Consider the following 19,815-nt stretch of genomic DNA (forward strand, 5'->3'; position numbering starts at 1 on the left):
AGTATCAAGCATCCATAGATCTTCATGGCCTGACCTTGACAGCAGAAAAGAGCACTCCAACATTTTTCACAAATGAGACTGTATTTACCTAAATACTCGGTTGCAGATTTAAGTGCCTACATTTTAAAATATTGGCTTGTGAAACTAGTGATTTGTGGTTCTCAGAGGAGCAATCTGAAATTGGATGAAGAAGTATTAAGGTTTCCACTCACAATTCTACTACTTACCACACAGTGTTATTGATAGAGTTTGAATCCCCAAAGATGTGGCTGTTTCCTAGTCTGGTTAAAGAAGCTGAGCAGATATCCTGGGATCTCATGCTGCCAGTCAGAAATCTGACCCCCTCAGGAAATCAATTTATGTATGAACCAGAAGCTAGCAGGCACTACCTCACTGAGACAAATTTGTTGCACGGTATAAAATCAGATAGAAACCGTGCACTGGTGATGATGGGTTTGATGAGATGCTAGCTCTTTTTCTTTCACAGAACTGAGCACTGTCTGTTTTCTGCTGTGTAGAGGATCTCAAAGACTTTTACTTGCTGCAGTAAGACTACAAGGATGAAGCAGGAAACTCTCAGAGGTTTTCCTGCCTCCTAAGGCAGCCTGCCAGATGCAGCATGCAGATGATGAATCCAGCCACTGCAGGGAAACACCATGCTCCTGGCAGGTAGTGGTCAGGAATAATCTTTGGCAGTCACTGGCATGCAGGAACCTGAGCCATATGAGAAGGAATCCAGCAAGGCTCATTAATAAAATACCCCGCACAGGGCAATTAGCTGAAGTAGTTGGAACCCTCACAGCCAAGTACAAGTACAAAAACAGTGAGTTCAGAAGCACATTTAACAAAACAAATAATCATTATTTTGGGGAAGACAGCTCCAACTTTGGATAGAGAGCCCCAATTTGCCATGCAGAAGGGTCAATATGTAACCACACTTCCCCAAGATCTGTTTCTCTCCTTTCACTTCCCTGATTGTGGCAAGGTAGGACGGCAGGAAGTGATTTTCCATATTCCCCAAGTTATAGCCATAGGAAAGATTAAGTCTGGGTACAGTAGTCATGTCCTCTAGTAGTAGACAGGCACATGGGAATACTGCACCTGTAATATGATTGGATCAAAAACCTTTGCTGCCATTGTCTGTTATCTTACACTATTTCATACCTTGAGATAAAACTTGTTTCCCTTAGGTGCAGAAGAGGGTTCAAGTTATTCTGATGCTGATGCTCCTGGCACCTCACACCACTCGGTGTGTGTATCCACCATGGATGTGGGGGATGTCCTTTCTTTCCATATGCCAGCCTACAAACAGAGACCCAGAATAATTAAGACAGTGTTTGTTTTATTGTACTCAGCATGGAAACCAGAAAATGTAAAACAGCAAACATTAAATTCCTAAGGAAGTCAATCAGGCGAGTAACATTGCTTTATATCACTGTACGACTTCTTCACATGCAGACTTCTGTTGGTATGTCTCAAATAAATGCTATGGTACATCTGGAAGCCTAGAACTAGCTTTACTTTGTACAGTACATCACATTCAGTCAGTAAAACCATAAAAATAATAAAGCCACAATAATATTAGTCATCATTAGAAACACAGAACTGTTTTTCTTCTTTTGCTGACTGATTTACAATCATCCTTTTTATGGTGCTTGCAACAGCCAGGAATTCAGAGTTCACTCATCTTCGCTCCCTTCAGCTCTGTATACAAGCTCCCATCCCTTTCCAGTGTGCTACTGAGACCTTAACTTCAGACCTGAGACTTGATTTTATATACCAGAAACACTTGGACTTTTTTTTCCCCATTACTGAAACTTCTCACAGCAGCATCTAAACCTGGCTTTAAAGTACTTGAAACTATTCATGTGATGTTGCTAAGAAGTATCTGACAGACTTGTATTTTGCAGTGTACAACTGCTGGAGACTTTGCTGGAAGAGCTGTCATTTATTTCTACGCCAGAGGTTAACACTCTAAGCAGAAACTTAAGAAAATCTCAAAGCGACTCAGTTCATACAATTCTGTCTCCAGTGAGCTCAGATGCCTGCTGTCACCCACAGCCTTTGTGAACAAACCCATTTGTATACAGAAGCATCGGTTTCCTCAAAGCTCTGACTCTGAAGTCAGTGTGCATCCCTGCACACCCAGGCACTGTGCTTTTTGTTGACAGTCTCAACATGGAGTTTGGCTAATTGACTTTTGTTAGCTAGAGCCCCGGGAATTTACTTATAGAGACCAGATAAAACCCTCATTTTTACTCACTATTGCAGAGTGATCTAAATTTGCCTTAAATTTGTGGAAAATGTTGAGCCTCCAGCATTCAATTAGAAAGGGCAAAGGGAAAAAAAACCTTAGAGCATGTATAATGCATGAGCCCTACATATGTGTACAGCTCTTTCAAACATGTACACACACATACATGAGCACATACAAGCAACACTTACAGCAAACTTTCTTAGAGGAAAACAATATTTCCTCTCTGCGTGGCTGGGATCTATCAATTTCTTCTTTAAAGAATCCTGAAGGATGAAAGATGGGTTTCACATAACAAAATCTTTATTTCCAAGATTTGATTCAAAATCCACATTATAAATGCTGTGAAAGAAGAGGTGCTCAGGAAAGAACACAGCAGACCAATTATTATAGCTCGGAGCTTCCAAGAAATGAATTACGTTCATTTCACTTTGGATCAGTTCAGCTGCTATGCTTCTTTCTTTTAAATAGCTACACTAACTTAGGTGGGATATTGAAATTTAGGCCCCTATGAGAACATTTCAGAACATTCGAATGTACAGGACTTGATCTTCAAGCCCACTGGTGACTGCAGCACCCCGTGACTCTGGAGATACTTGTAGTGTGCAGCATTTGGATAGGAATGTAAGTGCATCCATTTGAGACAACTTTGAAAACAGTGACCACTTACACAAGCATCAACCAGACAAAAAGAAATAACAACAAAAAAAACCTCTAAAAAAATTAATGAACAAAGGCTGAGATGCTACTAAAACAAAAAAGGAAAAAAAAAAAAAAAAAAGGGACAGGAGGGTTTCTTTCAGAATATAGCCCTTACCTTTCTAAATGATGGAACTGAAACACTGACTGCAAGAGGCTCTATATTGCTCTAGACCTTGGAGCTTGATGAACACTTATCTCGCATTCAGAGCTGTCATCTCTATAAGCTGACTGTGAAAGGCTTACTCTGCCTTGGTAACCTTCTGCATTCATTTTTAAAAGGTGTAAAGGAAGAGATACGGAACAAGACAATGAAGAATCAGCCTAACAAACTAGCAAGATTTTTAGTTTTATATTTTTACATTTATAAAAACTTTGCTAAGTAGTAAAACACTGATATGGTAAATCCCACCAAATGTCCAAAAGGAATTTTCCATCAACTTCAACACTGATTTTTATTTGCATTTCCGTTTCTAACTGTAACACTTCAAAGCAGTCATGACACTCAAGATAAAAGCCAGCATTATCTTTAGACCACATATTTCCTTTCTCTGAATCCGTTCAAGGTATTTCTCCAAACAGCGCATTTTCCAAGCTCTTACATGGTAGTAGTGGTGCTAAATGGAGCTTGTTCACCTACTGGCATCACCAGTTACTTTATAAGATCAGTTTTATTGAATCATATTTTCATACATCTATACACATTAGCAAAATATACAGCTTTTGGAAAAATTCATTTTCCTAATAGCCATGGGACACTTAGAACATAAAAACGTGAGAGCTCAGAATGAACAAGTGGGGATAACTGCAAAAATTAAACAAAACATTGGCTCTAAGGACACAGAAATATCTCCATGAAGAACACATATCAGCTATGTTTTAGTTTTCATTTGGTCTTTTCTTCCTCACTTTTCTCAGTAATTCCTTCTTAACTGTTTCAAGGATGGTTTCCTACCTCTGAAATGGGGAAGACAGGTATTTTCCTCCCTCTCTCCAGATCTTTCCTCACTCTGTTTTTTCTAAGCCAGCAGAGGTCAGGAGGACCAAGTCAACAGAAATGAAGCAAGACTTTGACACTTGTGCCCGAGCCAACGTGAAGCCAGCAGACATCAACCAAGTGCACAGACAGTGGGAGTCATCATGGCCTCAACTGAACTCCAGGCCAGGCTGCAAACTGCCTGCAACAGGGTTCTCCTTCAATTCAGCTTTTGTATTGGAAACACTGAAACATAGAAGTAAACACTGCATTCTCAATAACTGTTCTGGTCTTGGCTCTGGCCACATCAGTCTCTCCAGAAGCTCTGACAGAGATGTTTCCTGACAATTAACTTGTTTCCCTTGTCTCATCTTCCAACAAACTGAATTTAAGAGTTACTTTAACTGATCAGGCTGCAACACAGTTCCTCTGTGTTTTTTTTTCCCTATACAGATTCATTCTTGGGAATGACAAAGTAATTTTTGCTTTGTACCCTTTTTTAATTATCCCAAATGGATTTCCTTCATTGTTAACTATTCAACCAATGCTCTGTGATGCTGAGTCACAGCACAGGGAAGATGAGCAGGATGAAGGCACATGGATCATCCCCCCAGACACTCTGCCATATACTACTCCAAGCACATTTTTACTTTTGACGCTGAAACGACACCAAGAACAGTCTTTCTTGGCTGCTAAAAGACCACTCACACATGAATTTGCTAATTGCTACCCAAAACATGGTTTTGTTTTCCTTCCGATAAACATACATCATCCATCTGAGGGTTCACAGCATCATCTAGATATAGTAAGCGCAAGAAACCATAAATTGCCAGTGTTAAGCTACCAGGTTGTCTACAGTCTGCCCTAGGAGGGCAAAGGAGAAGCACAAAATATTTTACATGAGATGCGCTGGTGATTATCGATTCATTTTTGTGTGTTTGTCTTGGCACATTATTGCTTGGCTTCAAATGCACGCCTGCAGGAGCTCTGCATTGCTGACATTTTGCATTTGTCTGTGCACAAGTATTTTCACAGAGTGCAAAAGCACAATGCTCGGCTGACCATCACGCTTTTTCCAGCTATGCCCACGCAGTTGTTTAGATGCATCCACTTGGTTATCTACCCAGCAACGTTTTGCTGTATGTCTGTATTGGTGAAATTTTCCTGGAAGAAAGGTTGCTGGGTAGGGAAAAGGGGGCGACTGGTGAAGACTCCTGGCTGGAAGCAGCTGCAGGGTATCCAGAGATCCAGAGATTCTTGCTGAAGAAGCATTAACTCCAGTGCTCACACATTGCTAAGCTCAGTTCAGCCTCAGTAAAATCATTCATACCCACATTCTAGAAACATTTTGGAGTGCTTGAGCTAAAGGATAAAGTTCATGGAATTTGGTGAGTGCATGATAGCCGTTTATTCTCTAGAAGAGAACATTTGCACAGGGACAGTTCAGAGCGTGTCAGATCACAGTGCTGTAAGGGGAAGGGATGTGAGCTCAGTCAAGGGACACGGTTTCACAGGAGAACAGGACAGGTAGCAGCTAAAAGGGAGCAGGCAGAAGGTGAAAGCGTAAGAAGAAGCCACACAAAGCCTTGGGCCTGGACAGGAGAACAGCAAACACTGCCAAAAACTCTGTGAATCTGAGCCTGACACAGACACAACATGGTAAGAGACACTGAACTCATCAACTAACCTTGCCTAATGACGCTGCTGCTATTAATCCCACACAAAATCTCACATGAAACTCACATCTCAGACACTGCCAAGAAGGTGATGCGAACAGCAGTACTAACAAAAAGACAGAAGACTTTCCTCCTACTGGATGTGGGAAGACACTCTGATGTTGCATTTCAGATTCAACAATTCAGCGTCAAATGGAAGATGAAATAATGCACAGAAATGGAATGAGGAGGTGCCACAGAGACCCAAATACAGACCAGAGGAAAATCAGGAGTCAATTCAGTGCCAAGCCAGCAGCTTTCATTGAGCAAGTTTAAAATATTGACCGTTATAAAACATTACAGTGTTTTACCCCATAGTTGGGGAAAAGGTGCCTCAACAGCTGCTTTGAAGTCTTGGCAGTTGAATACACTCAAAGTCTAGTCTTCTAAATAAAAGATGACCACTTCAGGGCTACTTCACAGACAAAAAGATAAGAAAGGATACTAACATATGTAAGATCTACAGAGTAAGTCTGATGCACAGTGCTACAGACAAATAAATTATCATCGTGATTTGTGAAAAATCCTGAATGGAATAAAAAATAACTCCTATTTAATTGTAGTACTCTACAGGATTACAATATCCAAATCCCCAGTGCTTTGCAGAATTGAAAACTATATTTTCTACAAACTGCAGGAGTTCCCCAGCTCCCCTGAACTCTAGTGGACAGAATAAAAAGCTGGCGGGAAACAGATCTCCCAGGCTGTAAAATATTAAGCTGAGAAATGTGAAAATGTTCATTTGAGACATTATTATATACCACACTCCTGGAGAAACAGTCACTAAGCTACCTCTTATCAGCAGGTTCTACAAGTTCTCTAATATTAGTAATACACTAAAAATTGTCTCAAGATTTCAGTACTTCTATAAAGTAAACGTTTCAAATTATCTATAAGGGTTTATAATATAGAGAGAATTAGCCAAAACAAGGAAAGCACAGGCTAAATAAATGGTATCAAGTTTGTGAAAGGCAGCAAGAAAAGCATCAAAATAAAAAAAATAAAAAAAAAAAAGATTCAGATAAGAACTTACAAGGAAAAATAATCAGAGCAGCATAACACACTAAACACTTGGGCTCACAGACCTAGGCTCAGCCTGCTCCTACTCTAACATATTACTATGCATCTCTGAAGAGAGCAAAAAGACCCACACCACTTTAAAAAGTGCTTTACAGGAACAGTGTTCCGCACTGCTGGAGGCTGAGAGTGAGACGTGGCTGCTGGGCTGGCACCTGGCATGCCAGGAAATCTGGCTGTGTGCGCTCTCTTGTCTAGCCCAACACGAAGGCAACGCCTGCTTTCAAGCACACTCACACCTCTCTCGTCCCCTCATCAAAATCCCATTTACTCAACTTCTTCTCCCAGAAAGAATCCTTCAGCCCCGGTCTTCATTCTTTCCTTGGTTCTCCACTTCATTGGGAAAAGAACCAGCTCTCTCAGGCTCACCTAATCTGAGCCCCACTGCATCAACAGTATGTCTGCCCAGTGATCAGCATCTATAACCTTCTCATGGACATGCCTCAGTGTAGCCAACTTAAACATGAGGAAGGTTGTGTTGCTCTACTCTAGGTGTCTACAGCTGCTAATCTTAGTTTCACTTCATCCAGCTCGCCCCAGCGTTTTCCTTTGTGTAAGACCTTGTGATGTATACCAATAATTTCTGACAATCATCCTTCTGCTTCTAGGTTTATCAGAAGTTGCTGCATTCCCTGCAGCAAGGTGGTAATTCATATTTGTGCTTTTGCTAAGTGCCTAGCTCTTATCTGACAGTGATTGGGATGGGGTGCCATGTGGAAATGCACCAGCTATGGCGGTGATGAAGGTGTGATGGAGAGAGTGTCTACTCAGAAAACAAAGGGGAATAATTTCCACTGTTGCTGCCTTGCAACCCCAATGACACAACTGAACAGCAGGACTCGAGACTCAGGGGGAGGGATTCTCGCTACCACTGCAGACATCTACCCACACCCCTGTGGACCACTTCAGTCTAACACAGATGACGGAGCGGGTCGGACACAGCAATTGGGACGCCTAAAATTCTGCAGCATGGACTGGAATACGTTATGCTGCCTCCCTTTCAGTTTCTTATTTGAGGATGTATCTGAGGAAATGGATTTCCGGTTCTGACTGTTCTGAGCCCGGATCAGTTTCTCATGTTCTCGTATCTGTCTCTGTAAGTGGTTCTGGATAGCGATTCCCAGGGACTCAGGATCGAGGGAAGCACCGTAGACCTCCCATGTCATGCCTTGCTCATCCCAGACAACATCCCTGATGTGCTTGGATTGTTTCACCTGCACTTTCGCCTCCATGGCTGGGGTGGGCTGCTTCTTGCTTTCCCCATGGTTTGGCAAGGACTGAGCTGAAGAAGGATGAGTTGTGGCATGAATCTCAGGCCTAGTCTCCTTGGCCTGAAGGCCCTGCTGCTGGGGAGCTGCCGAGGCTCCTGGGTGAGGGCTGACAGGTCCAGAGCTGCAGCCTGGCACAGCTGTCACTCCCACCTGCAGCCTGCTGGCCCCTGCAGCCTGCCTTGCCTCTCCTTGGCCTCTGCTCTGCTGCTCCCCACCTGCCTCTCCTGTGTGAGTCTTTCTGCTGATGGGCTCAGCGCTTGTGTTTACCACTCCCTGGGCATCCAGCACCATTGAGTTTTTCTCCTTTGATTTTGCTGCAGATTGACGAATCGCCTCCACTTTACTTGTACCCTGACATTGCTCAGAGCTGCTCAGGGCTTCTTCATTCTGCTTGGTTTCACCCTGTGTGTGACAGAGCGAAGGTAACTTGCTGCTCCCTGCTTCGTGGACAAGACACTGTACCTTGCTCTCAGTTGCGGCAGCAGAAGCAGTATTTTCTTCACCAGCTGCAGGCCAATGACGGGGGCGAATGGTGAGCTGCTCAGCGGGCACTGACTTTGGCAGGGCTGCAGCATCCGTTGGCAGTGCAGCATTGCCCTTACCACTACTTGTTGCATCCACAGGCATCCCTTGGGAGGTGGCAGCTGCTAAGGACAAGGGGAGGGTGGGCTCTGCATTGTCTGCTGAAGCTGGGGACACCGCATGAGGTGAGATTCCAGGCAGCTCAGCAGGCTGGCTTTGGGCTGTAGCAGCCACAGCCACACCAACGGTTGATTTCAGCACAATACCAGGAGAACATGGAGATTTCTGTTGTGAAGAGAAGCTGTCAACAAGCTTAGATTGGCTCAGTCCCCCACTGCCTCTGTAAATGATGTGCAGTTCTTCCTTATCCTCAGGAGGAGGATTCCCTTTTAAGAAGGCAGCAAGGATGCTGGGGCTGGTGGAGGCTGATTTGCTCTCCACAGTAGCCACGGCCTGAACCTCAGCATCTCTCCATGTCCTGCTTGCTGCTTCCTGAGTTAAAGTGCTGCATTCTGACTGAACTGTCATTGTACCTGTTTCTCTGAATTTGGACAGATGGGTTGGGGCCAAGTTCCCTGGCTCAACACTGGCATCACGTACAGGATGTGTCCCCTCATGGCTGAGCTGGGTTGGCGACTGGCTGCTCTGCTCTGTCTCAGTTTGATCAGTAGGATGCAGCTGCTCAGTGCCTGCAGCCCTACTTTTTGCATCCACAGCCTCCTGCGGGTCTCTCCCAGGATCAGTGGTTGTGTCCTTTGCTGGAGAGGCAGACTGAGCACCGGCTTCTTCTGCTTTCCCACCTGTTTCCCCTCTTTGCAGAAGACTTGCCTGAGAAGCAGGATTGGACTCATTACCCCCAGCTGGGCTGCTTGGGGAAGAACACTGGGTTACCTGGAGCATTGGCTGCTCCTCAGCCCTCTGAACCTTCACAGCAGAGTCTTCCACCTGCACCAGGGCATTCACCTTCATCTGGCCACCCTGCATGAACTGCTGGGAGCTCTGTGGGGCCGGCATCATGTCAGGCCCGCACCCTGCTGAGCAACCCACTGCCACCGGGGTTGGCTCTACTGCTGCCTGAGGGCCCTCTGCAGCCTGGCTGGACAGCCTGGGAAGAACGCTGTCATCCTCAAGCCTCTGAGTGTCGGTATGCTTCAGGTCACAGGCGCAAGAGGCTGCAGAACCAAGTGTTGTGCAGGGGAAGCCATTGCTGGTCCTCTCTGCAGTATGAGCCTTAGCAGGTGGCAGGTCTCCCAGGTGGTCCTTATCCTCAGGAGCAGTGACCAAGGAGAGCTTGGCAGGTCCCAGGGGATGTGGTACAGTCCCCATGGACTGTGTCAGGGATGGGGCTCGCTGTCAGCTTCTCCTGGGAGCTTTCTTGCAGGGCAGTGGGTCCAATGGGCAGGCTAACAGCAGTAGTTTGCTGCACAGGAAGAGCTAACCTGTCAATGAAAGAAATGTAGTGTTAGCTGCATTCAGATTTAAGAAGAAAAAGTACAAAAATATTTATTTGATGGCTTGGAAATAAATACTAGTAGGTAGGGAGGAAAGAAAAACACCCAATGCTGCTTTAAGGCCACATAAAAGACTCAGATTTCAAATATCTCTCAATTCTGAGGTTTGGATGTCTTCTCCAATCCATTAGGACAAGAGGGAATGGTTTCAGTACAACGAGGAAAAATTTTAAACTAAAAGTGGTGAGACATAGGTTAGGATGTTAAGAAACCGTTTCACTCAGAGGGTGGTGAGGAACTGGCACAATTTCCCAGAGAAGCTGTGGACGCCCCATACTTGGAGGTACTCAAGCCCAGTTTGGATGGGATCCTAAGCAGCCTGAGCTGGTGGGTGGCAGCCCTGCCCATGGCAGGAGGGCTGGAATTAGGAGTGCTTTGAGGTCCTTTTCTGTAATTTTAAGACAATACTAGAAGCAAAGAGAAAGAGGGATGGGCAGAAAGGGAAGCAGAATGGATGTGGAAGTTTAAGTGAAAATACTTAGCTACAAGAGGCCACAAAATAAACTCTGAGGTAAAATCCTCTATCAATCTGTCTGTGGAATGTGAACAAGCAATACCTTGCCTGCTGTGAGCAGGTGAAGATCAGATCTGTTTGCCTGAACCCTTGGGACCTGAGCGGACTCACTCTTTGGCTGTCCATCCATGGAGTGCCCTTCCCTCCCTCCACTGTGACCACGGCAAGGCTCACACCAGGCAACAGGCCAGCACAGACTAACACGCACAGAGTTACTGTCTGGTAAAAAAGAATACGGAGAGAAGGTAACCTGCTGGGTAGCACAGATGAATGAATGCCAAGAGAAGCTACTGTGCTGCAAAGCCAATGCCATAGCCAGTGAAACAGTGGGGAGGGATTTTAACCAGGTGGAGCAGAGTTGTCCAGGTTGAAATCTGGCCAGGACTGCAGAAAATCTGTCACTTCAAGCAGAGGATGACCTCAAAACGTGCTTCTTAACTGGGGGCTTCAAGAACACTCAGCATTGCCCAGCTCCGGTCCTGCTAGAAGTCCAAGTATCATTCTCTCAGTGTCTGCTGAGTGGTGGTGGATCAGCAATTAAGTCCTACTTCATTCTTATTTTAAATTGCAGGCTATCTATGCTATATCAAAAGCTCCTTTTAAATGCTTTCCTGAGCTCATGCTGTCAACAGAGCACCAGTTTGTAATTCAGAAGACACCTCAAACATTTAGTTTTGTGTTGAACAGACAGATGATGCTGGAAAAACGTGTGCCCACGTTTCTACATGCACACAGTGGGGTCTCCTTCACAAAGCGACTCGGGAGATGCCGCTGGCAGGAGCTGTGCAATTGCTTAGTACCTCCACTCACTATCTGTTGGCAATATCAGCATCAGTCCTTTCCAAAAGTCATCCCACCTGCCTCCTCTCTGTAAACCAGAATGGCAATGCTGTAAGACACCCTAAATTTCATCACTTCAGGGTATGTAGAAAGAGCAACAGGAGAAAAGAGTTCAATGAGAGGAAAATTTAAATGAATACAGGCAACCTATTTGTCCCAGTTTCAGCTGAGGCAGAGTTGATTTTTTCTTCATTGTGTCTAATATGATGCTATGTTTTGGTTTTAGAAGAAAAAGAACATCCGTAACACATCAGTGTTTTAGTTGTTGCTGAGCAGTGCTGTACAGAGCCAAAGACATTTCAGTTTTTCAGCTTCTGGTACTGTCCCATCAGGGAGGATGGCTGAGGGGGCATAGGGAGCTGAGAGGGAACAGAATCAGGACAGCTGACCCAAATTGACCAAAGGGATATTACACATCATGTCACATCACACACACAAAAAACTAAAGGGTGGGGATTTCACCAGGAGAGCAACCACTGCTTTGGGACTGGGAGGGCATTAATCAGTGGGTGGTGAGCAATTGCACTGTGCCACACTTGTTTTGTAAAATACATACGTTATTATCATTGCTATTTTTTCTTTCTTTCTGTCTTAGTAAATAATTTTTATCCCATATCACTAATTCTACTCTGTTGCTTTTTCTTCCCTCATTTTCTCCCCCATCCCACTGGGAGGAAGGGGGAGTGAGCAAATGGCTGTGTAGCACTGAGCTGCTGATGAGTTAAACAACACTATTTTTTTCTAAGAAAAACACTGCAACTTATTACTTATTCATTAACCTTTATGTCTTCCAGATATTAATAATTTATTATTTTTATCCTGTATCTTTGGGCTCTATCCAACCACAGATGCACACAGCCTTCCAGGGAGCTGAGATCCTGCCCCTGTAGGATACCAAATGACTTAGCTGCAATCTGCGTTAGCAGCCCCATATTGCTCCAAAGTGGGTCTGCTCCAAGGCTAACACTTGCTAAGCTGTTTGAGATGTACTGAGCTTATGTAAAACAGACCGCAAAGTTGCACCCCTTTGTGACTGCCTACAAGACACGTTTGCTTCATTCTGTGCTCACTTCAGTGTCAGCCAGTGCAGTCTTGAAGAAGGAATGCCATCCAACTTCATGCTGTTGTACCACGACTGAATGTCGAATGACTGTGAGCAGAGAAGCAGATGGCTCAGGGCATCTTTCTTCCTAAATTCTAGTACTCTCTTCTTTCCTTTTCCAAGCGTCAGTGCAAAACAAACCAGAACATACAGTTGGGGAGGTCACGTCATTTTGTTCTTAGGTCAAGAGTTTCTTTAACACCAACTAAACAAAACTCAGGACAAAACCAAACCGGTTCTTAGGATGAGACATAGAACTAGGGGAATAGTTTCAGAACAAATAGAGAAGGCACAGCAGATCTGTTTGGCTCTCCACTATACAAAAATCTCAGAGAGGGGGGTACACAAAATCAAACATTCTGGATGGAAGCAAATTGCCTGCGTTCTCATATGCAAATCCTGCAGCAGCAGAGATGCCAGCACAGGTCCGTGTGCTGCAGCTAGAAGCAGCTGTAACAGGAATTCTGCATACTGGAGGTGCACTGTCTGTAACTGAAACTCGCTCAGTGGGGGAATAATTCCTTATTTTTCAGTTAATTAAATCAGTTCTGACCGGAACTTGCACATGAATCCCCCATCTCTTTAGAGTCTCTTCAGCAGCATCACTAGAAAGTATGTTTAAGAAAGTTTATTTTTGATGCATACATTTAAATGACTGCCACAAATGCTGATTATAAGTGATTCTGCTACCTATCTCCAGATGTATAATGCCAAGAGGAACTTCTGCCCTCGTAAACCTACATATTTCTGGTGTGGGGTAAGAGAACATGACTCAGACATTTCACAGAACATAGGGCAGGGAGCCAGGTCATCCTCCTGGAATATACATTATTTTATGAGAACATGGTCTTTGTAAAGACTTCCTTGTCAAAGTCATGAGAGCTTTGTTATTGTTAGACTCTTTACTAAGCTAGGCTGATGACAGGAACCAACAACACTGTATTAGTGTAAGCAAGTGTGGTAATTATTGTCCATATTCTTTCTCAAAATTAGTAAAAATCAAAATGTCTTATGCAAGAGAAGAACCACCAAAAGCAGCTAATTACAGAACTGGAAAGGCATTTTTACAACTGCCAGGAGTGAAGGACAACAGTGAGGCCTGCAGGCGCAGCGTATGCATGCTATTCCACTGCCAAAGCAGAGAGGATTCAAACCAACAAGCAACACTGACTGCAAGCAAATACCTAGAAGAGAACAAAATGCAAACCTCAGTAGCTGGCCAAAAAATTATGTCAAAACAAATCAAGATTGCTAGTAAATTTTGCAAGAGTTACATGCCTGACCTGGAGCAATCAACCAAAAATTTCTTTCATCAGGAAGAGGTATCAGTATCTCCACAAAGGTCAAAATCAGTTTTTAGTAATAAGAACAGATTCTTGACGTGAATACAGCTCTCCTCCACCTTGTTCATTCTGATCACATTAGTCTGTCTGATCGTGTCAATCTTATCTCAGTGTAGAATTATTCCTGACCTCTTGCAAAAAGTAGTTTTTAAACTGACAAAGTCTATGGCTTATAAGTCTGGCAGAATCTTTGCGTGGTCAGCAGAGCTCCACACACTCTTGTCACTGCACATATCTTCTTTATCTGCTTTACACGAACAAAAAAAATCCATAATACCAAACAAATCATCTTAAAAAGTTTTCAGGCAACTTAATGTACTTATCCTCAAGCTACAATGTAAAGAAACTGCTATTTTTCTCAGTAATTCACTGCTTACATGAATGTCAATAAAACCAGAAGGTCCACATATTTTCTAAAACAAAATAGAATTTTCCAAGACACTCCAGCAATAGATTTTGCTTGCCACTTCTTTTGGAAAAAAACTGAAAATCTACAGAAACACAAATAAGACTACCAGCATCTCTAATTGCCCTTAATTTTAAAAATAATTTAAAAATCAATAATGAAAAGCAATCCAAGTGCAGCTCCCAAACAAATCAAGTGCCTCCTTCCAAATTCTGGATTCCCACCAGATTTGCATTCACCGACGCTGCACTCTTTGAGCCCTCTGTTCACCCACAGATGTTAAGAACAGAAATTTAGTTATTGCATTTCTTGTCATATGGCTTCTCAAATTATCACAGAATTATATGGGTTAAGGTTGCAGATAAACACTTGCTGTGGCAAGGAATTCAGCCTCCCTTCTTGTGTACCGGTTTGGGAAAAAACAACCGGTTTGGGATGTTCTAACTTGTATTAGACCACTGAATATACAGATCACAAAGTACATTCATCTAGATTTTATATGTATGTATGCACATGCATCCTTCTTAACTCTGCATCTTGTGTTTTCTTCCAGCTCTTTTCTCTGTTGTTCTCTGTAAAATGCTGACTTTCTCTCTTTAGTGTCAAAGGATGTTAGTTATACAACTTCAGAAAAATTTGCTTAATGAGTTATTTTCTCCTAATTGCCGCTACAAATGAAAGACAGATCAAACCAAGGATGTACTCATTAAAATATGAAAGCAATAACCCAAAGAGGTAAGATAAGATAAACACAGCTTCCATCTCTCAGCGTGCTCTGGGCTACTGACAGGAGACAGGCTCTTTCCCTACAATCGTGGGGTGCAAGATGGGATGCAGACAGATAGATATATTGTGTATATGCAGTTCCCACAAGAGATGGGGCCGGCATTTCAACGAGAAGGTGCTCAGCTCTCATTTTGCCACCTTTTGTCCAAGGACAAAGGCAAATGGTTAGACAAGGAAGAACTGAAGTCACATTTCCCTTCCTGCAGCTGGGGTCAGCACCTGTGTGTCACTGCAGGTGCTGCAAAACCATCACTTGTTCTGTGATCTCATTTGAGAAAGACATCAGACTCCCACCGCAGCCACAAGTGCACCATGCCCAGCACAAGGCTATCAGCAGCCATGCATCAGAAAATGTGCATGAGATTCAGGCTTACCCAGGGTACCACAAAGACATGGAGGCCATTCAGATATGGTCATTGCATCCCCTTTGTGACGGTGCTGCTCCAAATGATACCCAGATCAAACCTGCAAACACAGCAGGAACCTGTGCCTGGGCAGACAGAGACGTGGATGGCAGAGGCAACAGGTTAAACACTATCAGGCTGCAACGCCCTCCCTACAACTCTATTGTTGTAGCATTTGGGCTCAGGGCTGATTATTATGGGCTTGCTGTAGTATGAAAGCCACATTAGGCCAGCCCAAAGCTTTGTTTGGCTCTATCTCATTAGCCCTGAGCACAGAACAGGCAAGATCTGATAGATGGCATGTGTTCTACTTGGGCACACAATGCCACGTTCTCTTAAATGTTGGCTGGGTCAGTTGTACCCTTACAGAAGGAGGAGGGAAGACAGCTTGGCATGATGGTCTTCAGAGCTGAGAAGGAGATGGATGGGAAGCCCCTGCAGACGCCTCTTAAGTCAGAAGCCTTTGGTCTGGCTGCAGCCATGTCCAAGAGCAAGGATCTGCCTGCAAAGACTTGCACCTAGCCTATTTATTTTTATCTATATTAAAAAATACATTCCTAATTCATGAGTTTGTAACTCTAGGCTTTATTCTGAAAGGTTTTACTTCCTGTTCTTTTTTGGGGCAGAGGAGTTTTCTTTAGAAAAATGTCATATTCATTCTGGCCAGCCTTAAGTCCTAGCACGCAGATACACTGGATCCTTCTTACATCCTTCCAGTTCCCAGCCACCAGAAGTTTAAGGATTTTCTAAATTGACACTATTAATCAGTATTGGAAATTAATGCATGCTTATTTATTATGCCCCTCTATGTATTTGGCCCAAATAAAATTATGTGGTGATGCATATCACAGCACATAAGAATATTGTGCAAAAAATGGTGCTTTACTCGGACAAGCCCATTCATTGAAAAGCCTCTTTAACTTTGCCAAGTGTAGAAGGGCAAAGCACAGCTTAACCTGCCGCCCACAGCCTGCAAATTAAAACAGGGGTTAAGTCAGTCCTGCCAAATGCCACAGAGGTCTATGGGCCTAATTCAAAGCAACACAAACTGCATTGCATCTTCCTTCATTCCATTGAACTGCTGGCCAAAGCTTCCAAGAGGCCACAGAAATCGTACTGGGAATGTTACAGTCTACTCAACTATATGCAAATACAATTTGAAATACAATTCCAAATCTAATATGAAATATTCACTCACACAATGCAGGTAGCGTTGTCAGATTTTGTTTCTGAGTGTAGGTATTGCTTGCTTGCTCTATAAATCTACAGTTCCCTGTACTCTCTAGACTCTTGCTGAACTCCTGGGGGTCCAGAAGCCACTGTGCCCAGCAGCCTACAGAAGCAGCTCACAGTGACTGGGTCTCAAATACTCTCTAGTACATAGACAGGCAATCCCTCATGCTCACCACTATAATTTTGCTACTGAAATCATTATCCTAGTTTAGAAGCAAGCATCAGTCACAGCAGCCCAAGCATGACCTCAAGACTACCAAAGAAATCAGTATCAGAGCAAGTGGGCTGGGACTGACATAAAAGGATTGTACCCAGGAAGAGCTCAGATTTGGGCACACCTCTGCTCTAAATTCCTGCCAAAGGGAGCAAATCAGTCCAAGATCTGTGGCAGTGTGAGTGCACTAAGCCCAATTCAACTTCACCATACAGCTGGCAGCAAAATAATTACTTACCCTTCAATTAGAAAGATTTCCATCTAAAAGGAAGGATGACTGCAGCTCTGCTCTAAGACTTGGTGTTACAGCCCATGTCCAATCTGCACTCTGTGGGCACGATCCGACTCGCCTCTGCCAGGAGACTCAGGCAACAACCACTTACAGCCCAGCGCACATCCACAGGGCCACAATAGCAGCTGCTAGCAGCATCATGATACAGATATTCTGCATACATGTAATCTGGCTCAGAATTCATCCTGGTTTCACTTGGCTTTTAGTCTCTGTCAGCAAATAACTGCATCAGAAGATATGCAATTATGGGCTCTTTACCTCAATGATCACAGCTGTAGAAGCCATACTGGCAGTTCTCACTCAGTGGTCCCTAGTACTGTGCAGCAAGGCTGGGACAGCTCTTTTGAAGGGGAGCTTCTCCTGGCCACCCCTCCCCAGCCTCTCACAAAGGCAGCAGGGCGGTATGCACCATGGCAGCACTGGAAGAATGGCCTGCTTTGTCCCAGCCTGTCCACCTTTGAGTGCTGTCCCCTCTCTGTTCTGCACCTGCACATCCTCTCTCACCCCATGCATGACCCATGGACAGCTTGGCTCTTGGCATGTCTCCTCCAAGGGCTATAGTACCAGGTAAAACACTTCCTTCTGGCAGGCGTGCACAAATGTAAAATTCCCTGCTGAAAAGCAAGCTTGCTACAGAGTGCCACCGAGAGCCTGGCAGTCCTTCTATTCCAAGGTGAAAGGGAAGGAGAAATGGGCTTGTGAAAACAGCCAAATCAAACAGCAGCTACCCTAACTGGCAGTCAACTGTAAAAGTTACATAAGCTACAGCCACGCTCTCAGCTCGTATCCTGGGTCACTCTAGAGGGGACACAAGATGTTGACAAAACCCACAGGGCTATGTGTTTTCCTTTTTTTCTTATTGCATGTTATTATGTTTAATCTCGTTATTTATCAGAGCATTTTTTGAACTTCAGTGTCTGACACTGGAGGTGACTTTTAAGGACGCGCAGCCTGACTTCAAGGGTAAGCCTTATTTCACAAGGAATGAGTGATCCTGACACACGTGCAGGTGGAAGGAAGCCAGCAGCCTGCTGCCCACATCAGGCAGGTGACTCCATTTCACACAGCTCACTGTCACACTCAGCTTCTTCAGCTTACTATAGAGTAACGAGAAAACAGGTTTTTGAGGAACACCAGGAGGGTTGTATGAACCTTTCAAACACCACTCCCATGTTTCATGCTGAAAGTGACATGACTGCCCATCATTTAAGGGGGAATTTCCGTCCTCATTTATCCTGCTATCTTTTTTTCTGCTTGACAAAACCACAATGAAATCTAACCCCTCATTAATGTAGATCATACAACTGACTGCCTCTGAACACTGACCGCTGCCAAACAAAAGCTCTGTTTCTTTGAGAGGGCAGTTTAACAATAGCTAATGATAAATACCTTTTCCCTACACAGCAATACCAATGTGACTTCATTTTAAAGCAGGATGATCACCTTCAGAGGTGAAAGCGCACTGCTGGCTCAGTGCCCATGCAATTCTTGCTTTCTCTGCTAGGATTTCCAGTTAACCAGTGGCAACCAGGATGGTGTGGTTGATGTAGACATACATCTACTGGGAACTGGCCCAAAACCAAACCCACATTTTGTGCAGCCAGGAAAACATAACTACTGCTTAGCAGGCCTGTCTTGGAAAAAGGGTGGCTCCATGGAACAAAGGATGTTATCTAACACGCTTTTTGGTTCCTTGAACACACATTTCCTGAATTTCATGATGACTTTCTCCTTAAGAACACTCCCCCAGCACACCGCATGCAGTGTTTACCATTGCTGTGGCAGAAGCGACCCCAGCAGTGGTGGCAGCACACTGCTTAATTAAGCTTGATTTGCTGCTGATTAACTGTATTATTGGCATCCAGAGGAGCTTATTGTGGTGCTGTGGTTATTTGCCAACATACCAACTAAGGAAATTTTGCCTTGGATGAGCCTACAGAAGGAAGAATAATATATACATGCATAATTTAAGAATCAGCTATAATTTTTAACTCTTATCCCCTGAGAAATTAAGCTTTCCTCATATACCATACTATTTTATGGAGACACCAGGCTCAATACTGGAGAACAGTTCTATACATAACAGGAGCTGGCAAAGGATATACCCATTGCTGTTTACAAGCATTATCCTAATGGAAAAGAACTACTCCAAATGGCATGTAATTAGAGAAGAAGGATGCAGACTCCATCCAGTCATTAGAGTAACAGAAATTTGCTGTAGTGTGTGATTAACCTAAGAAAAGCATGATGATGATTTCACCATATCTACTCTTGCCTTCTGGCTATAAGAACACAACTAATGTCAATAGAGAAGCTTGCAGCCGAAACAGCAATTGCTGTGGCTATTTAAAGAAGTTAAAAATATCTTCCATTCTTCCTGCCTCCACCTCCGCAGTAGCTTCCTGCTCTTCTTTGTGTTCTCACTCTACTGTGCTGCTGCCTGTCCCGATAATAAACACAGTAAAAGGAACAAAATAATCTCTGTAGTAAACCACCTCCTGCTAAACACCTTCTGAAAAATCGCAAGAGGAGACCTTGTGCTACAGCCACTTGTTGTCTGCTGTATGGAGGCTCTGCAGGAAGCCAAACAGTGGCAAGTTGGAAGCCTTTGGTATTCAGAGATAAAATCAGAGCAATTCACTGCTATCTTTTACAA

At 43.9% G+C, this 19,815-nt stretch overlaps 1 protein-coding gene across 5 annotated transcripts in view; it reads right to left on the reverse strand.

The window, feature by feature from the left end:
- Positions 1 to 641: 641 nt before the first annotated feature.
- Positions 642 to 19,815, reverse strand: part of GPRIN3 (GPRIN family member 3) — a 36,446-nt gene continuing 17,272 nt past the window's right edge. For 4 of the 5 annotated variants that reach the window (XM_042871532.1, XM_042871528.1, XM_042871529.1 and 1 more), the window contains exon 2: positions 642 to 9,953. In XM_042871532.1, the coding sequence (XP_042727466.1) occupies positions 7,627 to 9,840 (2,214 nt within the window). In that variant the 5' untranslated portion in view covers positions 9,841 to 9,953 and the 3' untranslated portion in view covers positions 642 to 7,626. Of the gene's footprint in view, positions 9,954 to 15,390; positions 15,424 to 19,815 lie in introns of those variants that run through there. The other variant, XM_042871531.1, reaches the window with a different exon arrangement.

This window comes from Lagopus leucura, unplaced genomic scaffold, assembly GCF_019238085.1.
Source record: "Lagopus leucura isolate 7727_CA_CO unplaced genomic scaffold, USGS_WTPT01 Super-Scaffold_100004, whole genome shotgun sequence".
Lineage (NCBI taxonomy): Eukaryota > Metazoa > Chordata > Aves > Galliformes > Phasianidae > Lagopus > Lagopus leucura.